Source organism: Epithele typhae (assembly GCF_022376455.1).
Source record: "Epithele typhae strain CBS 203.58 chromosome Unknown BXZ73scaffold_59, whole genome shotgun sequence".
NCBI lineage: Eukaryota > Fungi > Basidiomycota > Agaricomycetes > Polyporales > Epitheliaceae > Epithele > Epithele typhae.
This window is the reverse complement of record NW_025954250.1, coordinates 144701-170386: the sequence shown is the minus strand read 5'-3', so window position 1 is coordinate 170386 and position 25686 is coordinate 144701. Positions and strand designations below refer to the sequence as shown.

Below are 25686 nucleotides of genomic sequence, written 5' to 3'. Positions count from 1 at the left end.
GTCCGAAGCATGGAATGCGGAACTAAACGAGTGGCGAGAATGTAGTGCAGAACGGACGCGGGACGGGCGTAACATAGTAACGTAGTGAGTCATAGCCGGGATCCTGACACGCTGCATTTGTCAGTACTTGCTTTGGTCAGTTCTACGACATGACCTGGGGCATGGTGGTGATGGTGTGGATGGGGCAGGGATGGCGGAGATGAGGGAGACATACCCTAACATGCGATTGCAGCGCTGCAAGATCAAGCACTGCTCGCAGCAGCTTGCACGGCAGATTCCGGAGCAGCTTGCGTGGAAGAGTTCGTAGCAGTCAACAACGGTGCGCATGAGTTCCTAGTTACTGCTGATATCCGATGCGCATGCTCTATAACCACACGCGACGTGCATCGTATCAAACCAAACCACCCATTTGCACCAGCACCTCCAGCCCACGCGCTGCTCCTCCTGAGGCCCGAGCCTCCGTCCCCACCGGCCAATGGCTTGCCGACACACTCACGCTGTTCTGTCGCCGACAGCCTGGGCCCTGCACCCTACGGACCCTCCACAGGTCACCCGCGGGTAGTGTACTGGTATCGTGTAAATATCATAAATAGTAGATATTAGTATACAACAAGTGTCTAAGCACGGCCAAGAGACTGGAGGCGGGGGAGGCGGAGGGCGACCTGAACGAAGGCGGGCGCACGGGGGGCGAGGCGGTGTGCGGGTCCTTGGGTCTGCAGGACGGAGCTGGTGGCGAGCGTCGAGTGCGCGCTGTAGGGGAGTGTGCGGGGGGTGCGGCGAGGACGAGCGACATGACGGGGCGCGGATGTGGCGAGGGTGGGCCTGAGCCCGGACGTCGACGCGGACGGTGGGAGGCTGCGGCCGGACGTACGCCGGGACACAACGAGCTCGCTCGCGCCCGACGCGGACGCGGACTTGGAGAGTGGTGTGCCGGGCGTGGGGGAGTGGAGGGAGGCCTGGGAGAGCGGCCGGCCGCTGGCGCAGGGGCAACACACGCGGAGGTGGGTGAGGTGGAGGAGGCCAGTGCAGATGAGGAAGACGCAGAGCCGGAGGACCCAGAGGAGGAGCGTGCGAGGGGTGCGAGGAGGGCTGCCTGGGGAGCGACATGGCAAGGCACGGATGCGGCCAGGGTGTCCGATGGGAAGGCCAAGGTGGGCCCGAGCACAGATGTCAACGCGGACAGCGGGAGGCTGCGGCCTGATGCACGCCGGGATGCGACGAGCAAGCTCGCACCCGATACGGTGGTGCACCAGGCGTGGGCGAGCGGAGGGAAACCGGAGGTGGGCGAGGCGGAGGAGGCCGGTGCAAAGGAGGACGACGCGGAGGTGGAGGATGCGGGACGCGGAGTCGGAGGAGAAGGAGGAGAAGGACGGCGGTGGAGGCGGGCGACATGGACGTCCCCGCACGAACGAGCTGGACATGCCAGAGAGCGGAGGGGGGTGCCAGGGCATACTCACTGAACGAGAAAGAGGTCGCCGTAACTCACGGCAACCTCATCTCCAGGGGGGAACGTCCGGGAGGACGTCCTCCGCATGCCGTAGGTGTCGACGCGGAGGAGCGCAGAGCGGGTAAGGCGGTGGGCATTGGGGAGGAGGTGGGCGACGCGCGTGAAAGTAGACGAGGGCGGAGGTGGTGGGCGACGAGGAAGGCCGCGACGCGGAGGCGGAGGGGGTCGAGGTCGATGTGTGTGACATGGATACTGAGGTTAAGGGCCAGGTGGAGGCAGGAGGTTGCTATCCGGGATTGCTTGTGCCACTGTGGACGACGTGTCGTCTCTGGTGTGGGGAGGTCGGAGGGGATGGAGACGTACTAGGGCGCGGAGCAGCCGTAGGTTGACCGCGGTAGACACGGGTCCCGCGGGCCGGCCGCAGGTACCCGCGGTGTACCGAGGTTTCTCTGACTGCTACCTGTACCCTCACCCGCGCCCCACCCGTGGCCCGCGCGGGTTTTGCGTGCCCGTGATGGTCCCTACCGCTCGCCGGCCGCGGAGGCGCTCTTGACCGTCGCCGACCGCAGGCCCGTGTGCCATTCGCCGACTGCGTATCCCGCACGTCTTTCGACACCTTTTCTCGTGTCCACGAGGCTGTCTCATACCGCTCCGTGGCTTTGCCATCTCCTTTCTTCTCTGACTATCTCCGCACTAAAGCTCGCCGGGTTGCCGCGTCCTGACTCCGTCGTCCTCCGTCCTCCGCGCAGTGCCACGCACGCTCGACGAGCTCGCACGCGGTCCCCTCACATTTTTTCCGCGCCACTCGGGTTCGCATTACATGACCGCCCAGTAGCCGCCTCTTGATGAGTTACGCACACATTCAATGGGGTGGCATACATCTGTTATGTACTGACTACGCTCATTGCTATCGTATCCAACACTAACATATGAGATCTACCTAAGAAATCCGAGCCTTCTTCTTAGGGCTGGTAGACTCGATGAGCTCGGCAGCCGAAGTAGGTAGCCAAAAAATCTCAGAGTCCGTATCTGAAATTGTCATAACACTGTCCGTATCCGAACCAGATGGCACCAATTCCGCCTCTGACTCGGAAGACAGCTCGATGGGAAGCTCCCTACTATCACCAGGAGCAGGCTTCCGTGGGGTGTGCAAGGGATCGACGAGCCTAGAGGACGAGGCAACGGCATTTGGAGCACGTCGACCACCCATCACAGCAGAAGCTCGCGTCTGAGATGACGAGGCAGCTAGAGGAGTCGAAGGCCGCACAGTGGTTGGGGAAATGGGGAGTGTAATTGAGCGACGTTGGGCAGGAGGGCGGGCGAGATTCTTGTACTTCTCGAAAGCATATAACTTGTCTGCAGGAAGATACCTCGGCTTGTATACTCGACCTTCACCGGGAAGGAGTAAAATCTTGTCGCGCGTTTTCTTGGGAGACCAAGCGTCTTCAGTGTCGTCCCAGACGTCAAGTCGCTCACGCGGACCAAGGTCGTTGTCCTCCTTGAACTTCTTCAAGACGGCCTGGTTCTGCTCCCATTGGAGGTAAATGGTGTCGCCGTCCTTAGAGGTTCGTCCTTCAAGCCGCAATTCTTTGGGTGGTTTACCAGACTGAAAGACTTTGAGTACGGCTCTACAAGGCCCTTGGTAGTAATGACGTTACGCACCTGCACATAGAAATAAACTACGACATCCTTCTTGGTCTCCGACTTGCGTTTATCCTGGGTGCTCGCGGGCCGCCGGGTGGTGCCAGTCGCTTGGCGGTTCTTCCTTTTGAGAGGGGTGCGAGGGACGATGAAGACAGTATCTCCGCGGCCCTGATGGTCGAGAGCCTGATGGAGACGCTTCCCGGTTTCTTTGCGAAGCTCACAGAGGCGGTTGTCAGAGTAGTAGGTGGAAAAAACATGGTCGGGGGTTCCAAGGATACGTGACATGGCATCGGCCATAGCCACTGGTGAGAGCTGGATGCGATGTGGGTGAGGTCCGCCTCCGAAACACAGTTGCTTCGGGCACTGTAAAGATAGCACTCAGGTCGGGGGGTGCTCAGTTTGAATATATTCAAGCAAAATATCATACCTTCTCGAAGATTAAGCCCACAGTGGCGGGGTTGGAGATCCCGCTGCTGATGACAGCAAAATGCCCTTCTTCGGAAAAAGGGCATGGAACACATGCGTTCTTCACGCCCTGTAGGACACGAAGGACTGAAGAATCTCCGTGACGGGGTTTGGGACTGGGGATTCTGTTGAGGAGTGCGTGTTTGAGGCATCGAGAGAGGAGTACGGTCGGGGGAGGAAAAACACATTGATGCCTTGCCGATCGCGAACAGCAAGCATTTTAAAACATGTGGAGTTGGCAGAGATTCAGCTTGAGTGGCGGCAATTACTAGAAGCTTACCACAGACCACTCAAGCTCAAGTGTGGCTCGAACACAATGAGAATATTGTTCTTTGTACTGTGGCTCACTCTGGACCGTGTTACGGACACATTTAGGCCATCAGTTGGGCCAAGGAGGCCCTTCATTCACCAGGAGGACAAATGAATCTGAGGCAAAGCTGAGCGCTGAGCGTGCGGCTGGTCTGCGCCGTGGCTAGACACCCGCGCAGGGGACTTGTCTGAGTTGGTGGGTAACTCCCACAGCCAGTTATAGTGTGGCGATTCTTAAAGCCTTTCGGCATACTCTGTAAAATGAATGCAGGGCCAACAAGAGGGCAGCAAAGACGCGGCACTTCGGATATCCGGGAGATTAAGATAGCCAGATATCAGTGACGTCTTATCTTATCAAATGGGCCCTGTTCTCGGACGGTGGACGTCGCGCGTGCTGCAGATCTCTTGCTCTTGATGATCCCTCTCCTCGGTCGCTCATTTGTCTAACCCGCGCGAAACCACGACATGGCCCGAACACGTGCGAGATCCACCTCGCGTGCACGCATACGCCTCTCTTCCTGTGCCCCACATTCCGTGTTCACCCCACCTTGCTCGTCTCCTCGCCACCCTGGGATAGTAGCATCCGGTGCTATGATCCGGCCCCCTCGCCTTCCCTCCAGATCAACTCAAGATGTACTACGGTCGGAAAAATTCTTGGTATGTGGTCGCCCTTGTCCTCAAGTTTGATTCTTTGTTGTCTCACACCTTGGACAACTTCATCGACTTCAGCAGTGACAAGGAACTTGGAAGACTGCCCGACTCAAGGCCGTCGAAACTCTAGCCATGGCCTGCTAACTAGCAATGTTCGGGTGGGGTGGAGAGACGTTGCTCGATGAACCATACTGCAGGACACCTCACAGTTTGCGATGCATTTTCACCTCGAGGTGCACGGCCTCGTGAGCACCGTACACGCGCATATCCTCTCGGGAAAGCACCAGGCATCCTCAACATGTATGGTGCGTCCCCACTTCTCTGTGCGCCCCCCTCCCTGTTGCCGACCTGTCCTGCACGCAGGCCAAGGCGCGTTCGTTGAGGCATACACCGACATGCCACGCTCACCCAACCTGTTCGCGGGTTCCCTAGCGGTGACGACACGCTCTTCGGCGTTGTTCAACAACTGGCTGGACGCCATCGACGGCTCCTTCTGCACGTTCGAAGGTGGTGACAATCCCAGTCAAGACAGTATCTACCCCGACCCTCTTCGCGGTGGATTCGATGGTACGTTGATAACACGCCAGAATGCTTCCGTGATCTGATCGCACGACCCAGATCCTGAATTGTCCGGAATCCTTTCGCCCCCTTTCATCGTCTCAACATCCTACGGTCAAGACGAAGCCACGGTCACTGCTGCGTACGCACAACGGCAGTGCGCCGAGTACGGCATGCTCGGCATGATGGGTACCACCGTCCTTTACACCTCCGGGGACGACAGCGTCACGGGCGGCGGCAGCGTCGGCCTCAACGCGCAAAACCAACCTAGTCGGCACGGCACGAAGTTCAGCCTAGACCTCCCCGTCACCTGCCCATTCATCACCGCCGTGGGTGCCACTCAGGTGAACCCGGGCTCGACGGTGAATGACCCTAGGGCGCGTGCGAGCAGGTTGTCTTCTCAGGCGGAAGGTTCAGCACAGGCCGAAGCGGTCACCGGCTTCTTGACGAATCACCCACCGCCGTTGACGGCTGCGCAATTGAACAACTCCGGAAAGGTGCGCGCTTTCCTCAACCTGTCGGCGAACGGCGTGAACACGTTGTTTGTAAGTGTTATTCTCAGACTTTGGAATTGGAGTAGTGCTGATCCCTTGACGTCTCGACAGTAGTCATGGGCGAGCGTGAGCTCGTGTGTGGGACGTCGTGCTCTTCCCATGTTGGGCTCTATGATTACTCTCGTCGACGGCGCTCATCTCGCCGCTGGCAGGGGACCTATTGGTATATACTGCACCATCTCATCTACTTTCCTTAACTTATTTTATTATTTTCAGGCTTCAGCAACCCTGCTGTGAGTTGAATATCCCACTCCCTGGCAGCAAACCCTGCGCCGCGCCAATGACGCGCTCTTCGGCGTGGCAGCAAAGTTCAAACCTTGCACTCACGCGGGCACTGCGGCGATTCCTCGGGCTAAGGTCGGGGAGTTCTCCGTCACAATTTACTGCCATGTCGCGATAGAGCGCATCCCATGACTGACGGACGCGTAGTGCAACGGCGAGACAGAGACGCTCAAGGCGCACTTGGTCACCCCCGCGGTGGGCAGGAAGATCCTCCACGAGAAGATGGTGCAGGGCACGGAGAGGCACGGGCGGCAGCGGCCTCAAGAAGGACCTGGAGAGCCTTGCAAAGGAGTACGGCAAGGACAAGCTGGCAACGGTGCACTGGAGGCGCTGTTCTTCGCGTACGGAAACAAGGTGCGATTCGTTTACCAAGCAGCTCAGTGGTCTAGAGTGCAGTGCTTATACCACTGAGCTGCCTATTCTCTTTGTCTCTGCGATGCAGTGCCACCCTTGCTACACAGAGTGGCCTGGAGCGCCACTGACAAAGTGAGAATGGCGTCCGCTTTGTGTTGTGGTCGCTTGCCTAGACCAAGCCATCTGGGCCACCCCGTTTCGCATGTAACTTCAGTGTTCTCTCTCAATACATCCCCCTTCCTGTTTTGATATTGCGACATCCCATAACCCTGCCCTGCTTGCGCACCCTCTGCTGTCGTCTGCTGTGCTTTTCATGGCTTTCCGAAGAACAGTACCGTCCAAAGGCGTCTCTAGCGTCTTTGGGGGAACCAGGTTAACAAGTTCACACCGCTCGTATACAACTACCGGGTCCGGGAGGCAACAGCTCGCCTTTTCAGCTCTGGAACTTGAGAGCGGGGGTGCTACCAAACGCCGTCGCCTGAACAACACCTGTTCCGATCAGCCCTCGCCCTCCAGCTTCCATCTCAGAGCGCTCTCACGAACCACGAGAGACCACCAAGACACCCCTTCCCTGGGTATCCCCGGAATCAGTGACGGGGCGACCAATCTGCTTGCGGTCAGGGTTCTGTCAGTGGCGACGACGATGACGACACGCTTGGGAAGACGTACCAGAGCCGGTGGAGGAAACTGCGAAGACGAAGAAGGTAAGCTTCTCATTGTTTATCATTGCTGAAAGTGTTTGCTAAACATACACCCAGAAACGGCTTCGATCAGAGCTTATTGAGGCCTGGACTTCCCGATTTTCGGAAGTGGGCGAGGCCATGCTTTCTTGGGAAGCCCCGACGTCGGTCAACATTGACAAATGCGAGTGCGGCAGAGGTCCTGCGCACTATCGCTGCACCGAATGTGATTGGGACGGCACCCGCATGAAATGTGTGCCTGTATCCTAGACTCTCATCATCGAGGGTGGTTCCACTGGATTGAAGAGTGGTCGGGTAAATGTTTCGTTCAACGCGACCTTGCTGATCTGGAGTTTGTCATTCTCCTCGGTCATCAAGGCCGACCATGTCCCGAAGCGGATCCTCTGAAGCCCGAGACGGTCTCGGTGGTTGTTGCACATGTGAACGGCATCCACCGCTGTTCGCTGCGCTACTGCCAATGTCCACGAGCCCCGGACCGTGTTATACAGCTCATACATGCTCGTCTCTGGCCCACCACCCTCAAATCTTGTCAGACAGCGTTCACAATTCCGTCTTGAAGCTTTGGAGCCATTTATGGCTCAATGCGAAGATCTCCACTCTCCATTTCATGCGTACTTTGAAGCGCCTGACGAATAACGCGTTTCCGTCTCAGACCAAGGTACGCATCTCTATCTCTTCACACACAATGTAACTCACGTTTTGAACAGGATCTATACCAACAGTTTCGCATCGTCAGCAGGCTTTTCTCGCACCTGACAGCAATGAAACGCGCCGGGCGCTTTCATGAACTTGTTATCCCTAATCGCGACCCGCTCGACCTCACGGTACCTTGTCTATCATGCCCGTCTCCCGGTTTCAACTTACCGGACAACTGGCATCTCGTCGCGGAATATCTAAGGTATGTGCCACGTCACCTTGTATTCGAAGCTATGTCTGATCTTGTGCGCACAGCTACTTGTTCCGAGTGGCATTCGGCATGGACGGCAACTACTGGCTCAACAAGAAAGCGAAGAAGAACGAAGACCCAGAGACCGCAGTCTCAGCCAGGGAGACTCCTTCATCGTCGACCACAACGAGGCTGCTAGTGCTGTTCAGAAGACGTATGACGGCCATGAAGACAAAGTGGTATGTATTTAGTGACAGGTTTGCAAAGATCGCAGTATTCTCATGCTCTCTTAGACGCACACCTGTAGCGGCTTCAAAGTCGCACGCGCGCAACGCGCTGGCAAGTTTCGAGGGCTTCAATATTCTGGAGTGTCAGCCATTAGCTGTCGACACTCATTCTTCTGGCGTAACATGGTCATCAACCTGATTTCCGGCGAGAAGTAAGTATAATCGCGCCCCCGAGAGCTCTTACTAACTGGTAGCTCAGGTTCGGCGTTCTCGATGTCATTGTCCGCAAGATGGCAGAGCGAACACGTGACCTCAAACAGCGATTGCTGTCGTTCGACGTTTTCTGCATATACATCTGCAACCTAACCAACGCTTCAAGAACGATACTCCGGAGATCCGTAAGATCATCGACGAGCTACTTTGCCACATCCCTACCTTCCATGCACACGCTCATCGAGACATGTGCCAGGTGGTTTACGGTTTTCCCTACAGCGAAGGGTCTGGTCATCAACACGGAGAACACGTTGAACCACCCTGGAGCGAGTTGAATCTCGCTGGAAGAGTACTACGTGAGATGGCTGCAGGACCTCGTGAAGATGCGCTCAACGATCTTTTGAACTACTGGAATCGTCGTAAATTGGAAGACTTCGGTGAGTAGTACCACTGTTTCTCCCTCCACGGCGCGTGCTCATCTCGGCTTCAGTTGATACGACAATCAGACAATTGAGGACCAAAGTGATCCCGGCACAAACAGAGGCTACCCGACACCTTGCTGAGCTGACTATCTTGGCCGGCGCTGAGCGAGCCATTCGTTGGGGCAAGCTCGCGAAGCCATACTCTGCTCCCACCCCGTTGAACTTCGAAGAGAAGGAACGTGCATACCGTGACAGTATCTACGTTCTCAATCAGTCCGACTGTAAGTTCCAGACACATTCAAGTATCCTTCCTCACACACTCAACGCATTACTAGTACCCACACGCGAGGACACGTATCAAGATCTCGTTGCCCGATTTGAGAAGGCAGAAAGCGCAGACGTCGCAGGTGTTAGCGCTGGGAGCCGATTGCGCCATGGAAGTATTCTCTTCGTGCAACGTGGTGTTGAACTCGATCTGAAGTAGTGAGTCACTTCAAAAACTCTGACCTGACCCGCTTTTGACACATAGACACTGCGTCAGGGAAACCCCCAACTCCTAATTAGGACTATTTAGCACTAATTAGACCAATAGTCAGAAATAGTTGATTAGCACTATTTAGAAGTCCCAAAAACTAATCTAGTCAGATAGACAGGGATAGTCATAGGCATAGGCAAGCATTAGTTCATAGATCTGGACATAGTATGGCAGCTCAGAAAATAGTTCAGATTAGCGGACCAATATCACACAGATAGAGGTGATGAGAACGAAATTTATTGGCAAAGACGACTAGACTACACAAAGTATCGTACAAGACAACCAGCTATTTACAGACGGAGGCAGGCAACATGGAAGAGAGCGACACGGAGGTGGGCGACGTGGGCGGAGGGCAGCGCAGGCGGAGGTGGCGGACACAGGCGGAGGACGCTGGCGACGCGAGAGGATTACGTGGGCGAGATGGGCAAGGGCGAGACAGGCGAGCCAGTGGGTGAGGGCAAGGCGGACGAGGCGGGCAAGGTGGGCGAGGATGACGCAGGGGTGCGCGGACGCGGACGATGTGGACAACGTGGGCCCTGGGTGAGAGTGAGGGTGACGTGGGGGCGTGACGTGGGTGACGTGGGGGAGATGTGGGCGGCACAGACAATTGGGAGACGTGGGAGACGTGGGCGAGGGGGCGGGGCGGGGATACTAGCAGCTAGACTGCTGGATTGTCATGCAGTGCGCGTGCGGGGGCAGCTTGAGGGCGATGTGCGAGGCCGCCGCCGGGCTCAGGGTCCGTGTCGGAGTCGGTTCTGGGTAATGTCCGTCGCGACGACGCATGGGCGCGCAGAGCCCATCGGACGGTGTCAAGCGGCACCGTCTGGCTCACGACGCCGCGTCCCGACGTCGCGTCTGTGCCCTCGCTCGCACACGCCCCCACCCCTGCTCTAGTCCCAGCAACGATGATCAACCTGTCTGGGCCGAACACGAGCATCGGCGGCAGCAGCGGCATGACGACAAGCACGTCCGTATGGTTGGTGCGTCAGCGACGCGGAGACGGCGACGTGAGACGGCGACGCAGGCAGGCGAGGACGAGGTAGACGAGATCGACACAGGACATGACGGGTGATGGCGAGACGGGCGAGAGCGACGCGAATAAGGGCGCGGCGGGCGACGCGGGTGACACGGACGAGGTCAAAATGGGCGATGAGGGCGAGACGGGCGAGAATGCGTGAGCGAGCGAGTGTGGGGTAGGCAAGACGGAGAAGACTTACCTCCGAGCACTGAGGTCGTGTCCTCCTCCGTACCCTGTCGTCCGAAGGCGTGACCCTTTACATGCGTTACCGCCGCGGTGCAGGCCTCTTTCTCCTTCGCGGCCACTCGAGATGGGCCGTGCACGAGGGTTGTACACGGGGGGCGCGGGCGAACGGCGTTGCGGTGCGCGGCATTGCGGCACGCGAGTGGTAATGACGGCGCACCACGGCCACATTGGCGGAAAGAGTGTCCCGCCGAGTATGCCTGTTGGGACGTGCTCATTGAGGGAACGGGGACGATGGCGCGGCCGGGGCCTGGGGAGGCGGTGGGCGAGGTAGGAAGCGCAGGACGGTGGAGTGGGGGACTTACAGAGGCGAGGTGTGGTCGCAGACGTCGTCGGGTCAAGAGATTGAGGCGAAGGGCGCAGAATATGGGCTGGGGAGACGAAGAGGCCTGGATGTGGAGGACGGGGAGGACGAGGTGTGCTGGCAGGTGGTGCGCACCGTGGTGTGCGCAGACGGCGTGCGTGCGATGTGCGACACAGCGGCAACGGCCACGCGGCACAACCGCATCGAAATGAGTGTCGTTGGGACGGGCTCGTTGTAGGGACGAGGTCGATGGCATGGCCGGGGCCTGGGGAGACGGTGGGCGAGGTGGGGAGCACAGGAGAGCAGAACGGGGGACTCACCAAGACAAAGGGGGCCGCAACAGCTCATTGAGGAAGCGGCAGGTGAGGTGCGCGTTCGCGTGGTCCTCGGAGATGTCGCGCCAGGAGGAAAAGACGGGAGGACGAGGAAGGGCAGGACGTGGAAGACGGGCAGCGTGGAGTCAGAGCGACGTGCTGGCAGCGCCGGATGCGTGGGAATCGACGCCCGTTGCATGGACTCTTGGCACTGCCAGCAACCTCCTCGACGCTCGTCGTCACCTTGAAGCTTGAGTCTTGACGCTGCCCTCGATCCTCTCTGCCTGGCTCCCGTCCTCGCCGCCCCGACGCCAACCCTTGCCCCGTCTTCTCTAATGCCGCCCACCGAGCCCAGCAGCAGGGAGCACAACTGCTCGGAACGGCCCGCGTCGCCACGTCGCCCACTTCACCCGTCTCGCCTGCGCCCCGCACCTCGCCCGTATCTCTATTCTCACCCCCGCCTCGTCCGTCTCGCCTGCCTGGCCCGTCTCACCCCCCTCGTCCGTCTCGCCTGTATCGCCCACCTCGCTCGCGTTACCCCGGATCTCACCCGTCTTGCACCGTCTTGCACCGTCTTGCACCGTCTTGCACCTGCCTGGCTTGCGTCACCTATCCCGCTCATGCTACCCACGTCCGTCGCCACCTCCGCGACGCCCGCGTCTTGCGCGCTTCTTGCCCCTCTGAGAGTACGTCTCGCACCTCGACCGCGTCCCCTGCGTTGACCACGTCGACTGCATCCCCTGTGTCACCCACCTCGCCCGCCTCGCCCGTGTCGCTCACCTCGCCCGCGTTGCCACGTTGCCCCCTCGCCCTCGCTTGCCTTGCTCACATCGCGCCTGCCGCCTCGCGCTTGCCTGCGTCAGTCTGGCCCGAGTCGCCACCTTGTCTGTCAATCCCGCTTCTCGCTCGTTGCCCTTCTCGCTCGTTGCCCATCTCGCTCGTTGCCCATCTCGCTCGTTGCTCGTCCCGCTCTCCTTGCCCATCCCATCCGCCTCGCCTGTCTCGCCCGCGTCGCACTCCCGTCTTGCGTCATCTATTCCACCCACTTCGTCCTCGTCGCCTGTGTCTCACCCCTGCGTCGACATGTGTCTCGCTCCTGAGTGGCTGCGCGACCCGCCTCGTTGGCCCACTTTGCCTGCGTCCACGTCGCCCTCGCCCCCACCCACGTCGCGTTGCGTGTGTCCGTGCCGCCCACATCGTCCACGTCGCCTCCCTCTCCCGCCTCTCCCATCTCGCGCCCGCGTCTGCATCATCCATGATGCTTACCTCACCCACCTCGCTCTTGCCTGTGTCACCCGTCTCGCCCGGGGAGGTGTTCAGTGTCTTTGTTTGTAGTCTACTGTGTACCTTGTAGTGTAATGAACACAAATATATTTGCTTCTCCTTCACGTTTGTGTGATCTATTGATTGCATTAGTCACTACTTCTTGATATCTCGACCTCCAAAATTGCAGTAGTTAGTCACTGGTTAGACCTGTGCTAGCTGTGTGTGTTTTGGCTAGACAGCAGTGTCCAGTGATAAGTGAAGTAATAGTTGCAGATAGATATATTATATGAGGGGCTCAAGCACTAGTATCCCTTTAGTATGTGTTAGAAGGTCCAAAACTCAGTAGTCCCATTAGTGAAGTGATAGCACTAGTATTATACATGATAGTACTAATTAGGATTTTGGGGTTTTCCAGATGTGCTTAGTGTTGAACTACGGGGCCAGCGCCACCAGACGGCAGGAGTCAACCTCAGTTCAATCACTGATACGGGAACCCTCACGCCTGCGCTTCTTTCCTTCCGTCGCAAGCTCCAGCAGTGGCGTCTCGATCAGCGTAAACACATGTCTAAGATCGACTGGCCAGACCATGACCCCCTTGCGATGGAAACCGACCCCGACGACGACAGAGAACCACTTGGAGCAGCTTTTGCTGTACTGGAGAGCCTTGACGAGCCGATGGAGGACGGTCCACGCGACGGACTCAGTCACGGTCTTGGACTTCCCTCTGATTTCAGCAGCGATGACGTCAAAGCGTACGCACTTGAAGACCTTGCCACTGCCGAGTACAAGATACGTCTAGTCCACGCTTATGCACTTCTCCAGGAGACCCGTAGATCCGTGAAGCACACGGCAGCCTACCTCAGCGACAAAATCAGGCACACGGACAACACCCAGCAGCACAATACACGCGCCCAGAAGCTCGTCACGCAGGAGCGCAACATGGCAATGCTGCTTTCAGCACGCTTCAACCACAACATTTCCCGCGTCATCCATCTGCGCAGCGTTCTCGGACTCACAGTCGACCCCCAATCAATGGAAGGTCGTCTGCGCCCAATGGTCCCCGACGATCTTCACGTTCGCAACTTGGTGGCGCCTGTCAATCACACCGCCGATGCTCATGCCTCGTGGATATGGAGCGTAATCGACGTGTCCCCTCCTCCTCGCAAGCAGCCTGACCGAAAGAAGAAAACAGTCGCAGTCCCCAAGCCCGACGCAGCGAACGCTGCATCTCCATGGGAGGAGAACTGTAAGTTGATGTCATTTGGATTGCCGCCGATGATCTCACTGACCTTGTCACAACCAGTCGATCAAACACACTGGCAGCGCGTCCGTAATGAGAAGGTACGGGCAGACGTGTGGGTGAACACCACGTGCGCAGATCTACGCCACTATAGGGATGGTTGCGCCTGCATGTCTAGATGCTGGGAGGCAGCGGCCATGGCCCCGAACACATCCTTGGGATCGCGCGCATACGCTTATCAACAAGCTGACATGTACAAGAAACTTCAAGATACTTGTCAAAAGGCGTATCAAGACGCACTCCCTATGGGCTGGAATACCGAGGAGCTTGACCACAGTAGCGTAAGTGGCTCAGCCAATCTTGCCGTTGCCACTGTCATGCTCATACGGTGGTCGACGACAGTCCCTCCGCGAAGCGCTCAAAGAAGTCATGCCCAGTATCAACATTGACGAATATGAAGAACTCTTGGCCATCATTGACCGAGCATGAACATGCATGACGCGTGCCTACACGACGAGACATCCCGCGACTCCGAACCATCGTGACACTGCTCTGCGACGCTCGTCGCAACCTCCACGGATCTTCAGCCGGTCGACGAGCACACCGGCATTCTCCCACCAATGTTTGACGTCGCACTGCAAGATCCTTAGCCCTCCGTATCCACTTCCTCTCTTTTGTAAATCGTCTCTCCTAATTTCTAAATGTCTTCCCACTATCTGCCGCGCTCACCAGCGCAAACGCACTCGCTCCGAAACCCCGCAAGACTATCATCTTACTACTTGCCCGGTCGCCGCCGGGAGAGGACGAAGGACCGCTGGCGCCGCTGGTTCGCACCCGTACCCGCCGCGCACTTCGCGACAACGGCCTGTCCTCCACAGACGTGCAAAGCACACACGCTCATCGCGAGTGACTTTCGGATCGCGTCGCCGCCGCTCTCTTGCGGGGCCTTGTCGGATGCGCGTGGATATGCTCCCGATAGTGGAAAAGCCATACGTGCGCCCCGACCGCGGAGACGCGAAGGTATGCCCAGACGACGGGAACGCGACGCGGCGCACCGATGACGGAGATGTGATGCGGGGCCGGCGCCCCGACCCGAGGCCGGGATCAAGCTAGAGGAGGCGAGTGTAGCAGCTAGTACTACCTCGACAGGTTCCCTGGTCAAGTGTCTTGCTATAGAAGCATCGTCATTCAGTACGTACTAAGTCATTGTCGCTCCATAAACAAGTAAGCAATGGAGGGAGCAGTATCCCTGGCATAATGGACCTTGATGATTACTAGATTATGAATATCGACACAGTGCCTGGGACGAGCTCATAATGAAGAATAATAAGTGGTACATTGTATCAACGACCGTGTGCGATCATAAGGTGTAGTCACTGACCCAATGATTGTTAATTAATCATTGACACGAGCTGGCGCCAAGCTAATATAATTGTTTGGATCCCCTGCCGCGCTTTGCCTTTTGTTGTCTTCCAGCACAGACCCTCTACTCAACTGCACCTGCCGCGGCCATCCTCCCTTCGGACCTGTGTCCCCTACATATGCTTGATCTCGAAGCTCGACGCGCTGATTGCGTGGCCGAACCGTACTCGACAGGTTTCTGGAGTAGATCAGGCCTGAGGAGGTACCAGGCCCCGCCCAGGCCCGTACGGTCCGTGCTTCTCTCCTTCCTTCCGCTCACCACGGACAGCCACCGTCGTGCTCGTCCCTGCGCTCGAAGAGCGGCGTTCGAAGACAATACAGGTCCCGGGAGGAGCGGCGTGCCCGCGTCCACTCATCCTTGGTTACTGCCTCCTGCAGCTTGACCCATGTTTTCTTCTGCTTGTCCTCTAGATCCAAGCGACCGCCGAACGCCGCGCATGTGAGAATTACGTCCTACTGCGCCCAGCCAAGTTCATCGCATGCGCCGACTGCTCTTCTTCACACAGATCGTCGGCGCCACAACGGAGGCAAGTCCACCTCCCCAGCAGCGGAGATTGCGGGCCCACACTCCAGAGCCCAGCCCGCGCGGGTGCCTCACGCTCCATCTCCAGCCTGCGCCCTCGAGCATGGCCAGTGCCCGGTCCGAGATCCCGATCGCGCAACGTCCGCGGTGTCTTGGCACGGCTCCCCTTGTCCCGAGGACGTGCGTAGCCATATGTATACCGCCACCTTTGATCACAAGCGAGCCTGGAGTAGTCCAGTGCGACTCGGAGGCACGAGGGCTGGGATACATACGTCAGAATACACGGGGTCTCCATGTGCGTGTTGTACCAGACCCCTCGCGGGCGTTCCAATTCGTTCGAAAGAAATCCTCGAACAAACTGCATGCGCGCAAAGCGTCCCGTGGCCTCGAACCCAGAAGGTTCGCCACACTCGTTCGCTCTCGACCTCTCCCCCTTCCCCTCTCTCCCCCGAGGCCATGGCGGCCTCCCCGAGGACCACGTACTGTGACTGAGCAGCGAGTCACGACCCGACCTCGTGCTCGCCTCGAGATCGCTCGCTCTTCGATGTCGACGTTCCGGCCGCAGATCCTCTCTCCGCGATCCACATCGCGAAGTGCGGGCGGAGGCAAGATGCCCCGCGAGCGCACCCGAGCGCCTCCGGCGCGTGCCTCGAGCCCGTCCGAGCTCGGTGCCTGCCCCGTCATGGCTGCAGTCGGAGCTGAGGCGGAGGCTTTGGTGCGCACGCGCCTTGTGCGGTTGAATGACGAGCGAGGTTTTGAGTCGTCGTGGCTGTCATCATGGCGCATATGTACGAGGCAAGACCGTCGGTGCGCGTCCGGCGCACGGCTCCTCGTGGGCAGGAGCACGATGACGCTGCAGCATCCGGAGTATCGGGGGTGTGGATGCTGGCATCAGACGATCGCGGGCGGATGAGCGGAAAGGGTCCCACGGGGCGTCGGGGCTGGATGCTGATATGGCAGGTATGCACGGGCAGGTAAGGATACAAGCAATTTTGGTATGCGGGGTGGGATACAAGCGTGCTCCGACGCGGGGGGCGGGGGCGAGGCGTACTGTACAGGAAAGAGTACAAGAGGGTAGCGATACACGGAGCGCGTGCCCGACGGAGGACCTGGACCGGGACGACCGAGAGCTGATCAGAAGCTCGCGCCCGTCCTGCCGATTTTGGGAGGCACGAGGCGCGGTGGCCGTTCGGCACAGGGGGCCGCGGTCGATAGGCCGGCGAAGGTGAGGATGGGAGGGTCGTGTAAATGCGGTGGAGGGGCGCCAGGCGAGCTGGGAGCGGGGGATGCGTGTGTGGAAATGAGCCGAGCGCGGCGCGCGGACGGGAGAGGACGGGAGAGAAAAGGAACCCAAGGACAACGAATACCCGGACAGACAGTAGTGTAGGTGTATAGGCCGAGGGGTGCGCGCCGCGCGGGGTGAACGAGCTGGCGGGCGAGTGATCGGGGCAACGAGGCGGCGGCGAGGGCAGCAGGAACAGCAGGGCGGTGGCGGAAGGCGCGAGCAGGTGGTGCGATCCCGGGAGTGCGCCCCACCCTGGTCGGAGAGGAAGGATGGAGGGGAGGGAGTGTGAGCAGGGGAGAGCGTCGGGAGACGTCATGCGGGTGTGGTGCTCGCACGGCGCACGCCCGGGCGCTGGGAGGCGAGGCGCCACTGCTGCTCCCAGTCCTGAAGGGCGCGGACGAAACCCGAGTTGGGCTTGATGCACGCCCGCTTGCGCTTCACGAGGTCGAACGCGGAGTCGTAGGACATGTTGTGGGTGTAGATCAGGTATCCAATCACGACCGCCGCCGAGCGCGAGATGCCCTGCGGCGAGGGGCGTGAGCGTGCATTCTCGGTGGAGACGGGGACGAAGCAGGGGAAAGAACGCGCGAGGAATGGAGAGGAAGACGCACCTGCTGACAGTGCACGAGCACATTGACCCCTCGTCGGAGGCGGTCATCGATCCAGCGCACGGTGGCCTCCAGGTGCGGACGGAGGTCGGCGGAAGTGGAGTCGAGGATGTCAAGGCGGTAGCACTCGAGCTTGTTGCCCTGCGCGGCATGGGCGTCGACGGAGGGGAGCCAAGGCGCGTCGAGCACCTGGACGAGAGCCTGGATGTGGCTGGCGGAGAGCAGGGAGGGGTCGAGGATGGCGGAGAAGGACCCGAGGAAGAGCGCGCCGGTATGCTGCGCGGGGGACGCGGGGAGGATGAGGTGCATGGGGGTGCACATCGCCTGCATCACCTCCGGGGCCATGTTGTCGAACCGGATCATCACGGCGGCCTGGGAGGAAACGCGGGGCAGACGAGGGGGACGCAAGCGAAAGGCGGGACGCGGCCGGCGGGAGGAGGTTTATGTACTCCGGGCGAGGGTGGAGAGCACGTCGCGCGCCGCACGTGCCAGGCCCCGCGCGGCAGCCACTGATCATGACGTTCGAACTCACCGCTCATCTGCCATCTCGCACGCCTCATCCTTCTCCCAGTCCCTGTTCGCGCGGACTGTCCGTGCAATTCGTTCAAGTACCCTCGTAACCTCGTTCTCCTTTCCCAGCCGAGGTCCTCACTCGCCGGCGGCCGAGTCCCCCAAATCGTCAACCGCTCGGCTGGAGGTGCTGGTCAAGCGGAGGGTCCTCTCGCGACCTCTTCGCACCAACCCCCGAGTTTCCCTCAGCACGTCGCATCTTCGGGATGAAGTCCACTCCGGGACAAGAGATCACTTGTATCCGCCGTCACGCATGATATAGACAGCCATGGACTGTTTCGGCTGCAACCGATTATGAATGGGGGCGACACCGGCGAGTGCAGCTAAGCCGGTGGGCCGGCGGGGAGTCTGGTTGTCGGTACGCTTCACTCGAATCCTGCGCAAGCCCGTTCCTGAATTCATGGCCCTCAAGAGCACACATTCCGTTATATCACGGTCATCGTCCGTTCGGCTCACGCGCAACCGCGCGTCCGCCGAAGACCTCGAGCGGACTTCAATCTCCTCGCTGTCTGCCACGCTGCTCATTCAGTGCGTGTTGCAATTCTGTGACTTGGTGTTGAAGGCAAAGACTTACGTCCATCACCATTCCGTTTTCATCTCATCTTTCGTCTCGTCGGTCTCCAGGGTGGAGAGAAGGCCGGAGGACGCAAGACTCGTGCAAAGCCAGACTTTGAACACCGGTTCGCGCAGCCAATCAGTCACCTCCTCGGCCACCCCCCACCATGCCCCGCGTTCCCGACGAGGGAACCAGCGATGGACTGGACCGCTTGATCGGTCCGGATCTGGTGAGTGCTATCCCAGTCTTTTGGGCGTTGTATGCGTGCGAGTACGCTGGTATATGGACATAGAAAGGGATGAGACTATGATGGAGCGGCGACAAACGGTCTCGGATGCATCGAGCCTCGGAGAGCTCCACGCGCAACGCTTGTCCTGCGCACAGAGGTGGTCCGTATGGGCTGGGTGATGCTGCGATGTCCGTCCGCGCCGAACGTCGCGCTTGCACGACGCCATTTTTTGGGCCCGCCTGGTAGTGACGGGGTTGAACAGATGGAGGTGCATCAGCAGGGATGTCGATGAGCTTGTGGGGGCGGGCCTCCTGTCTCGCCATCCTCGGAGTCAGGACCCTAACCCTACACTTATCTTTCTCAGCTCCTCGGGCACGAATTGTCACGCAGAGGCACACTACACGCCGAGAAGGTTCACCATGAGCGGTTAATATGCAAACGTCTTCGTGCACGACGGATGCGGCCACTAGCGCGGATTCTCGAGCTCACGGCGCAACTTGATGGCAAGATCCGAGCTCCGAGCTCGCGACGGTGCTGGCTTCATGCGCAGCGAGTGTCGCACATCTGTGGGATATTCGCGCTGCCGCACGGCGCCAAGCTGTGCGGAGAGGGAGGAGAGAGTGTACAAAACATCCTCCTGTCCTTCGCTGTCATTTTTCTGCGTACGTACCCTGCCTTACTCTTTCTGTATCTGAACTCACGCGCGTCCATGCATACTGCTCATTTACTCCACCACACGCGGCGAGCGACTCGGAATGTTCGAGGTCGTCTACATAGTGTCCAGTATCCACGGCTGGATCAATATCTCAGCATTCCCCCAGTACTGCGTCGCTTCGTCCATCTCCTTCAACACGAATGGCTCCAACAGGAATGGCTCCTTCTGGTTGCATCTATCCGCGTTCCGCTGCCCTGCCGCTTCCACCCACTGCACGAGCGACGTCGTAGCCCGGTCCTCCGCCTTCGAGTCCGCCAAAAGGGTCTTCGCGTCTTCACCCAGAGCTCCGGGCGCCACCGGGTCGTAATCCCATCTCCATATAGAGCCTTCCCGCATGTCGGAGCCCACGACCGGAACCCAGAGTTTGACCTTGAGCGCGAGCGGACACCCGCGCTTTTCGCGCATCTTGACGTGCCCGGACCGTTCGAGCAGCGTCAGCCAGCGGTTGCGGAAGAAGCGCGGCCCCGCCGTCTCTTCGATCTCGAGGATGACGACCACACTGCGCAAAGCGGGGCACACCAGATCCCCTGTGGGCGGTACCAGGGCGTCGAGCAGGTTCTCCACGTGCCGCATGACAGGATCGTGCGAGTAGCCGAGGAGGCCGACATCCAGGACGAGGGTCTCGAGCTGCGGCAGCTGATGAAGATGTAGGAATGTGTTGAATACGTTGCAGTTGAGCTCACGCGATCCCCTGAGGCGTACGCATAGCTCGCGGACCATCGGAAGCGCGGTGCTGCGGAAGTAGTCGTAGGCGTCGTTGTGTTGTGTGTGCAATCGCCCGGCTGGGCGCGAGAGGTCCGTGGGGTCCTGGGAGCCTTCGATTACCATCGCCATATCGTATGGAGTGAGCTGGAAATGGAGGCGGGTAGCGACGTCGTAGAAGGTTAGATAAGGAAGCTGCACGACCGGAACCACATTTCCGACGTTTCTGCCAGGGGATTGTCTGGGCCGGAGGTGGACGTGGGCGTTCTTGGGAAGAGACAGGCTGTTGATCATGTAGAAGATGAATTGCCACCTGCTCTCGAGGAATGTGACGACTCGCAGAGAACGCATGGATACTTTGGGGAGTGGTACCTCTAAGGATGTGTAGTCCAATGGAGGATGCAGGTCCCGGTGAAAGAACAGGAACTGGATGTTGGGGGAATGAGAGAGTAGACCGAGCAAGCCATGAAGCGTCGCCCCCTCCGCACAGTTGTGGAGGTAGAGATTGGTGAGGCTGGGGAAATTCACGGGGGACGATGGGATTGCTATGTAAGAAAGTGCGAGTGCGCGGAGCTGAGATGGAGTGGCCGCGAACAGATCATTGATGGAGAGTCCGGCGTGTCTATGAGCGAGAACGACCACGTTTTCGAGAAGAGGCGCTTCCAAAGGAAACACTTGTGAAAGCTGGTCTTCAGTATCGTGTGCGTATTGAATGGCCACTCGAACGTTCACGAGGCGGATCAATGCAGATGCATCGATGGACACGGTGGTCGGGATGTGGATGGACACAGAGAGTGGACAAGACCCCGAGCGTTGGATCCATGTGCGAAATCGTTCTTCGGGGTCCTTCCGTTCGAAGCGTATACAGTCGCTGTGATAAGACCACAAAGACGACGCCTTGATGGTGATTCGACGCCAAGACCGGCAAACTCCTGCCAATATATGAAGGGTCTTCACACGATTCTTCTGCTCTTTTTCCGTCACCGAGTTGCTGAAAAGGCTTCCGTAGAGAGTACGAGTCGAGCCCTTCAAAGGGGCAAGAGTGAAATGACATATTTTTAGGAAGATCTCCTCCGGAACGGTGTCCATTCTCGAGCGAGAGTTCCCAACAGAGTAGATACTGCGTGCACAGTCTGCAAGCACGTCACCAAATGCGAAAATCTGCCAATCGGGATCAGCATAGACACAAAGTGAGTAAATGTGATCATAGTTCTTGCCTTGTCCGCACTGAAATATCCACGCTTTGTGAGCATATTTGACTTGCATGCGCATGATCAACGAACACACCTCAATGTAGATAGGTCGATCTCGCCGCGCAGAGCGCGAAGCCGTCGAAAGACATTCTCAATTTCATCCTCCAGAAACATGGTGTTGTTCGCGATGTTTAGAGTATCCCAGTCTTCGAAGGCGAGGCGGGGTGTGATGGACGAACAGAAGACCGTAAACGGGGCGCGTATCGATGGAAGGCGACGCTGCCCGCGGTCACGCGAATCGCGATCCGTCGGGCCGGGGAGGCGCCCCCACCAGTTTAGCGTCGGGATTTTACCACTTCTCAACCTTTTTCCCTTCCAGTCTCCCCCCAGCCGTCTATATACCTCGAATACCCCTGTCTGCCTCACACCGACCTGCGCTCCTTCCATACTCAGCATGCTGCCACCATCTCTTCAGTCAGCGTGAGCTCGACGTCAGCAACCATTGATTCGGCGCCATGCTATCGCCAACAAGATAGACGGAGGGCGCGGAACTAGTCCAAGCGTCAATGAACACTGTGCACGCTGAAACTTGGGGGAGAAAACACCGCCCTCGGAGCCGTCAGGGACGTGCACTGCGAAGCACGAACACGCGTGAGGACCGCTGCACGGACGGTCTCGCGCATGCGCCCGAGGACGCCGCATTGTTAGTACGGAATTCAGCAGAGCGCGTTCGCTGGCGGTGTACATGGGAGCTCGCGGAGCCGTATTTCGTTGTCAACGACTGTTTCTGTGAGGAAGCGTGCAATGGGCGTACAGCTGTCCAGATCGAGCGGCGGCGCCAGGACCGCCTACAAGCGGCAGACGAGGACGAAGGTCCTTGAAGGTTGTCGACAGAGATCGAGCACGAGCAGATTATACATATGGCATGCGAGCATCGCGGACACGTTTCATATGCATCGGCGCTGCGTAACACCCCTTGTCATATTACCATTAGCCATGCCAGGAGCCGCTCCAGCCAACCAGTAGGCTCACACTCGGGAAGCGGACTAGGAACCTCCCCGCGGAAGAACGTCATCTTGTCCAAGGGCATCATCTCCGTCTGCATGACGAGTTTGTACCCGAATGTGAGTAAAACGAATATAGGCTGCCAGTTGGTGTCAGTGTCCTGTAGTAGTTAAACAGTAGAGATCGGGAACTACCAGCGGGATGTAGGACGAAAGAAAGACCAAGATCGGCTGGGAGATCTTATGGCTGTCGTTGTACATCTTCTCTTCAGTCGATGGGACAAGTTCCGCGACCTTCCATCCGTTGTGCAAGAACACAGCCCTGTGCGCCGGTGGAGATTCAACGACATCAGAAGACAGTGAGATCGGCGCGCGGACATACCAGCCGTTTGTGAGGAGAACAAGGATGCACGTCGCAAATGCGTACCACGCCAGCTGTGTACGAGAGTAGAAACGTCGGTCAGCACCGCAGTAGAAGTCCATGGCGAGGATATTCACGTATGGCTGCCCCCACTGGCGATGGATCTTGATCTGCTTGATCTGCGCCCGAGCCTCGTCTCCCGCCGGCGACATGTCCGTTCTGTACTTTTCCTCGTAGTACACCGTCCCTTGGTGCCATCTACCGCAGGCTCCCATCGTCAGTCGCTCTCCTAGAACGCCCACAAAAAAACGACAACGCACCGGATGTACGTGAACAGCATCCCGGACCACGACAGCAGACACGCGATGCTCGCCACGGCGACGAGCCAGTTGAACACCGTCGCCGCGCTGCCGGTGTGGTAGCTGAGGAAGGTGAGCAGTCCGACGGACGCGCTCGCGAACACGCTCGCAAGCGGTATCACGAATGTCGGCTCGCGGCGGCGCCACGGCGCGACTTCCTCCCCGCGCGGCCCGCCGGGCGAGTCCGGCGAGGGTGGGGGATCGCGTCGGATTTCCATGATCGATTCTCCGCCTGATTCTGAATCTGAATCGGGGTCGGTTCCGGAGTCGGAGTAGGGCTCGGAATACGGCGCCGCGTGTGGGTCTTTCGCGGTGCGCCGGCGCGGGTAGCGGAAGAGGTGGGCAAAGATACTAGGAGCATGGCCGCGGCAGGCGAGGAAGAAGAGGAAGCGGGAGGAGACGTATATGTCCGAGGACGCGGCGGACCATGCAGAGACGAGAATGGCGGCGTTCAACATGTGCGGGAGCTGTCGGTACAGCGGGGGTCAGCGGTGAAGTAGGGGAGCGCGTCGGGCGATACGTACGACTTTCCATCCGGCGATGTTGAAAGCGATAACGAATGGGGAAGAAGAGCCGTTTTGGTTGTCGAGACCGAGATGCGGATCATCGGCAGGAACGAGGAGTCCTGCTACAAAGATTCCTCCCACGTAAAAGAGGGTGCTTTGGGTACTGTTAGACTACGGCACTCGATTGGGAGGAATTGAAGGTACATTCTTATCCATACTTTTCGCAGTGCACGTGGGACGTTCTTGAGGATACACTTAGCGCAAGCTCGGGTGATGGCAGGAACTAACGGGGCTCACCCTGGAAGCATCAATGACTTCACCTGCAGCCTACAGTAGTTATACGCATGAGATAAGACACATCCACAACATCGAGCTTTAGCACGTACAATCCCAGGAACCTCTGATCCCGAAAAGGAGAATGTCGCTTGCATTATGACGGCGTAGAACCCTAAGAAGCGACCTAGCGAGCCGTCAATCCCTAAGTAGTCATGGGCAAAAGGTTGTTTAATCCAGTGTCGGAGACCAATCCACCTGGTAGTATGCATTGTTATGAGTTCCTTAGAGCGGCGGAACGAAGTTGTAGATGCTTACCCGAGGTGTGATGCCCCCAAGTCGATCATAAGACAGGAAATAACTGAAGACTCTGTCATGTCCATTCGTATGATAACAGCACGGCAAATGGTCTCGTACCGATAACCAATATCGTTACCACTTTCAAGAAAGATAAGTAGAACTCCATTTCTCCGTAGACCTTGGACGGAAAGCAGTTGATTATTGTCGCCATCAGCAGCTGCTAGTCATGAGATATAGAGCGCGTCATGATGGTGATGAAAGCTGACAAATATAGCAGAAATGACTGTCACGCTGGCGAAAATGTTAGAGCACGACGAAAGCCAAGGAGTAGGGATACGCACAGAGGTGTTGAGAGGTCCTTCCAGTAGCCTATTACAAGCGCCGCGGCCGAAATCTCGGCGGCTGTTGGTACGTTGTCAGCCAATCAACGGTGAAACACGTAAATAATTCGACGTACGCAAAGTGATGCTCCAGTTGTACTTTAACGTATTTCAGTTCATCAGGACGGTGCCAGATATAAAAACATACTGTACTCACCCACGCTGCCCAGCCCAGCGAGAACCCAAGTGCAGGATCAACATATAGGTCTGCCAAACCGACAACACCGCCCACGTTTGGTCTACGGTATGTTCGTAAGACAGTGATTGTGGTATAAACGGCGTAATAAACGAACAAAAATGCGATCATCTCACCGACAGAGACACAAAGGCAGAAAACCATGCTGCCGACGATCATGTATCCGATCAAGGAACCAATTGGCCCTCCATTCTTGAGTGCTTCCTGCAGTCATAGATCAGAAGCGGAACGAGAGATGGGCCAGGAAACTATATATGAAGTCATACCGCAGAACCTAGAAACAAGCCCGTTCCGATGACACCACCTGGATCGGATGAGCACGCGAGCGAGAGTCTGATAATTATATACGCACCGATGGAGATCATTCCGACTAAAACACGATTGCGAGTTGTAGGAATGTAAAATATCTCTGCCAGCAAATAGGATGATACGTACTATGTCTTCGAGATAGCTGTGGTGGAAGGTCTTCCTTGATTCGCTCCCATCTGCGTTGGAACTTGAGAATCCGTTCGCGTTGCTGTTGGAAGCGCGAACGAAACGGGAGCTCTTGGAACTCCACACGTTTCTGATACGGCTTCGGTCGATCCCGCAAGCCAGAGGCGTGGAGTGGAGTAGCCATAGGCACAAGCAGCGTCGGTACGAGGGGGAATTTGCGGTTGGCGATAGGATGGAGCTCTAGAGTGGGGCGAGTCGGGAGTTAAATTGGTGGCAAGCTTGAAGCGACTGGAATGTAGCTCCGATCGCAGGTACTGCGGATATCACCGACGGGTCCACAGAAGCCAGAAGTAGAGCGGGAATACAAGGCGATATCAGACATTCGACAGTCCCGTCGCGCCCAGCAATCTGTACGGGCAGCCGTGCGACCAAGTTG

At 58.1% G+C, this 25686-nt stretch overlaps 7 protein-coding genes across 7 annotated transcripts; 3 read left to right on the top strand and 4 right to left on the bottom strand.

Annotated features, from left to right (window-relative positions):
* Positions 1-617: 617 nt before the first annotated feature.
* On the bottom strand, positions 618-3388 carry BXZ73DRAFT_105023 (uncharacterized protein; the record flags this gene model as incomplete). Its single annotated transcript, XM_048016101.1, has 3 exons — positions 618-1093; positions 2843-3053; positions 3110-3388. The coding sequence occupies 3 exons, from the start codon at positions 3386-3388 to the stop codon at positions 618-620; spliced, it is 966 nt and encodes a 321-aa protein (XP_047874166.1).
* A 3697-nt stretch (positions 3389-7085) lies between these two features.
* On the top strand, positions 7086-8294 carry BXZ73DRAFT_92118 (uncharacterized protein; the record flags this gene model as incomplete). The annotated part of the gene is made up of 6 exons (XM_048026249.1): positions 7086-7170; positions 7215-7503; positions 7533-7623; positions 7673-7863; positions 7917-8094; positions 8145-8294. 6 exons carry the CDS (start codon positions 7086-7088, stop codon positions 8292-8294), a joined length of 984 nt encoding a protein of 327 aa, XP_047874165.1.
* A 151-nt stretch (positions 8295-8445) lies between these two features.
* Positions 8446-8736, top strand: BXZ73DRAFT_52607 (uncharacterized protein; the record flags this gene model as incomplete). Its single annotated transcript, XM_048020841.1, has 1 exon — positions 8446-8736. A coding segment is annotated over one exon (291 nt), but the record flags the coding sequence as incomplete, so codon positions are not given.
* Positions 8737-13068: 4332 nt separating this feature from the next.
* BXZ73DRAFT_52613 (uncharacterized protein) lies at positions 13069-14082 on the top strand (the record flags this gene model as incomplete). Its single annotated transcript, XM_048020843.1, has 2 exons — positions 13069-13530; positions 13633-14082. 2 exons carry the CDS (start codon positions 13069-13071, stop codon positions 14080-14082), a joined length of 912 nt encoding a protein of 303 aa, XP_047874163.1.
* Positions 14083-17175: 3093 nt separating this feature from the next.
* On the bottom strand, positions 17176-17834 carry BXZ73DRAFT_52646 (DSPc-domain-containing protein; the record flags this gene model as incomplete). Its single annotated transcript, XM_048020850.1, has 2 exons — positions 17176-17385; positions 17475-17834. The coding sequence occupies 2 exons, from the start codon at positions 17832-17834 to the stop codon at positions 17176-17178; spliced, it is 570 nt and encodes a 189-aa protein (XP_047874162.1).
* Positions 17835-19595: 1761 nt separating this feature from the next.
* On the bottom strand, positions 19596-21610 carry BXZ73DRAFT_80401 (uncharacterized protein; the record flags this gene model as incomplete). The annotated part of the gene is made up of 2 exons (XM_048023270.1): positions 19596-21363; positions 21531-21610. The coding sequence occupies 2 exons, from the start codon at positions 21608-21610 to the stop codon at positions 19596-19598; spliced, it is 1848 nt and encodes a 615-aa protein (XP_047874161.1).
* Positions 21611-22415: 805 nt separating this feature from the next.
* Positions 22416-25434, bottom strand: BXZ73DRAFT_52605 (amino acid permease-domain-containing protein; the record flags this gene model as incomplete). Its single annotated transcript, XM_048020840.1, has 19 exons — positions 22416-22580; positions 22636-22762; positions 22823-22875; positions 22939-23059; positions 23122-23627; positions 23685-23820; positions 23871-23908; positions 23964-23993; positions 24053-24197; positions 24258-24300; positions 24357-24456; positions 24506-24530; positions 24581-24641; positions 24697-24718; positions 24777-24858; positions 24913-25019; positions 25082-25119; positions 25168-25185; positions 25251-25434. 19 exons carry the CDS (start codon positions 25432-25434, stop codon positions 22416-22418), a joined length of 2001 nt encoding a protein of 666 aa, XP_047874160.1.
* Positions 25435-25686: the final 252 nt, after the last annotated feature.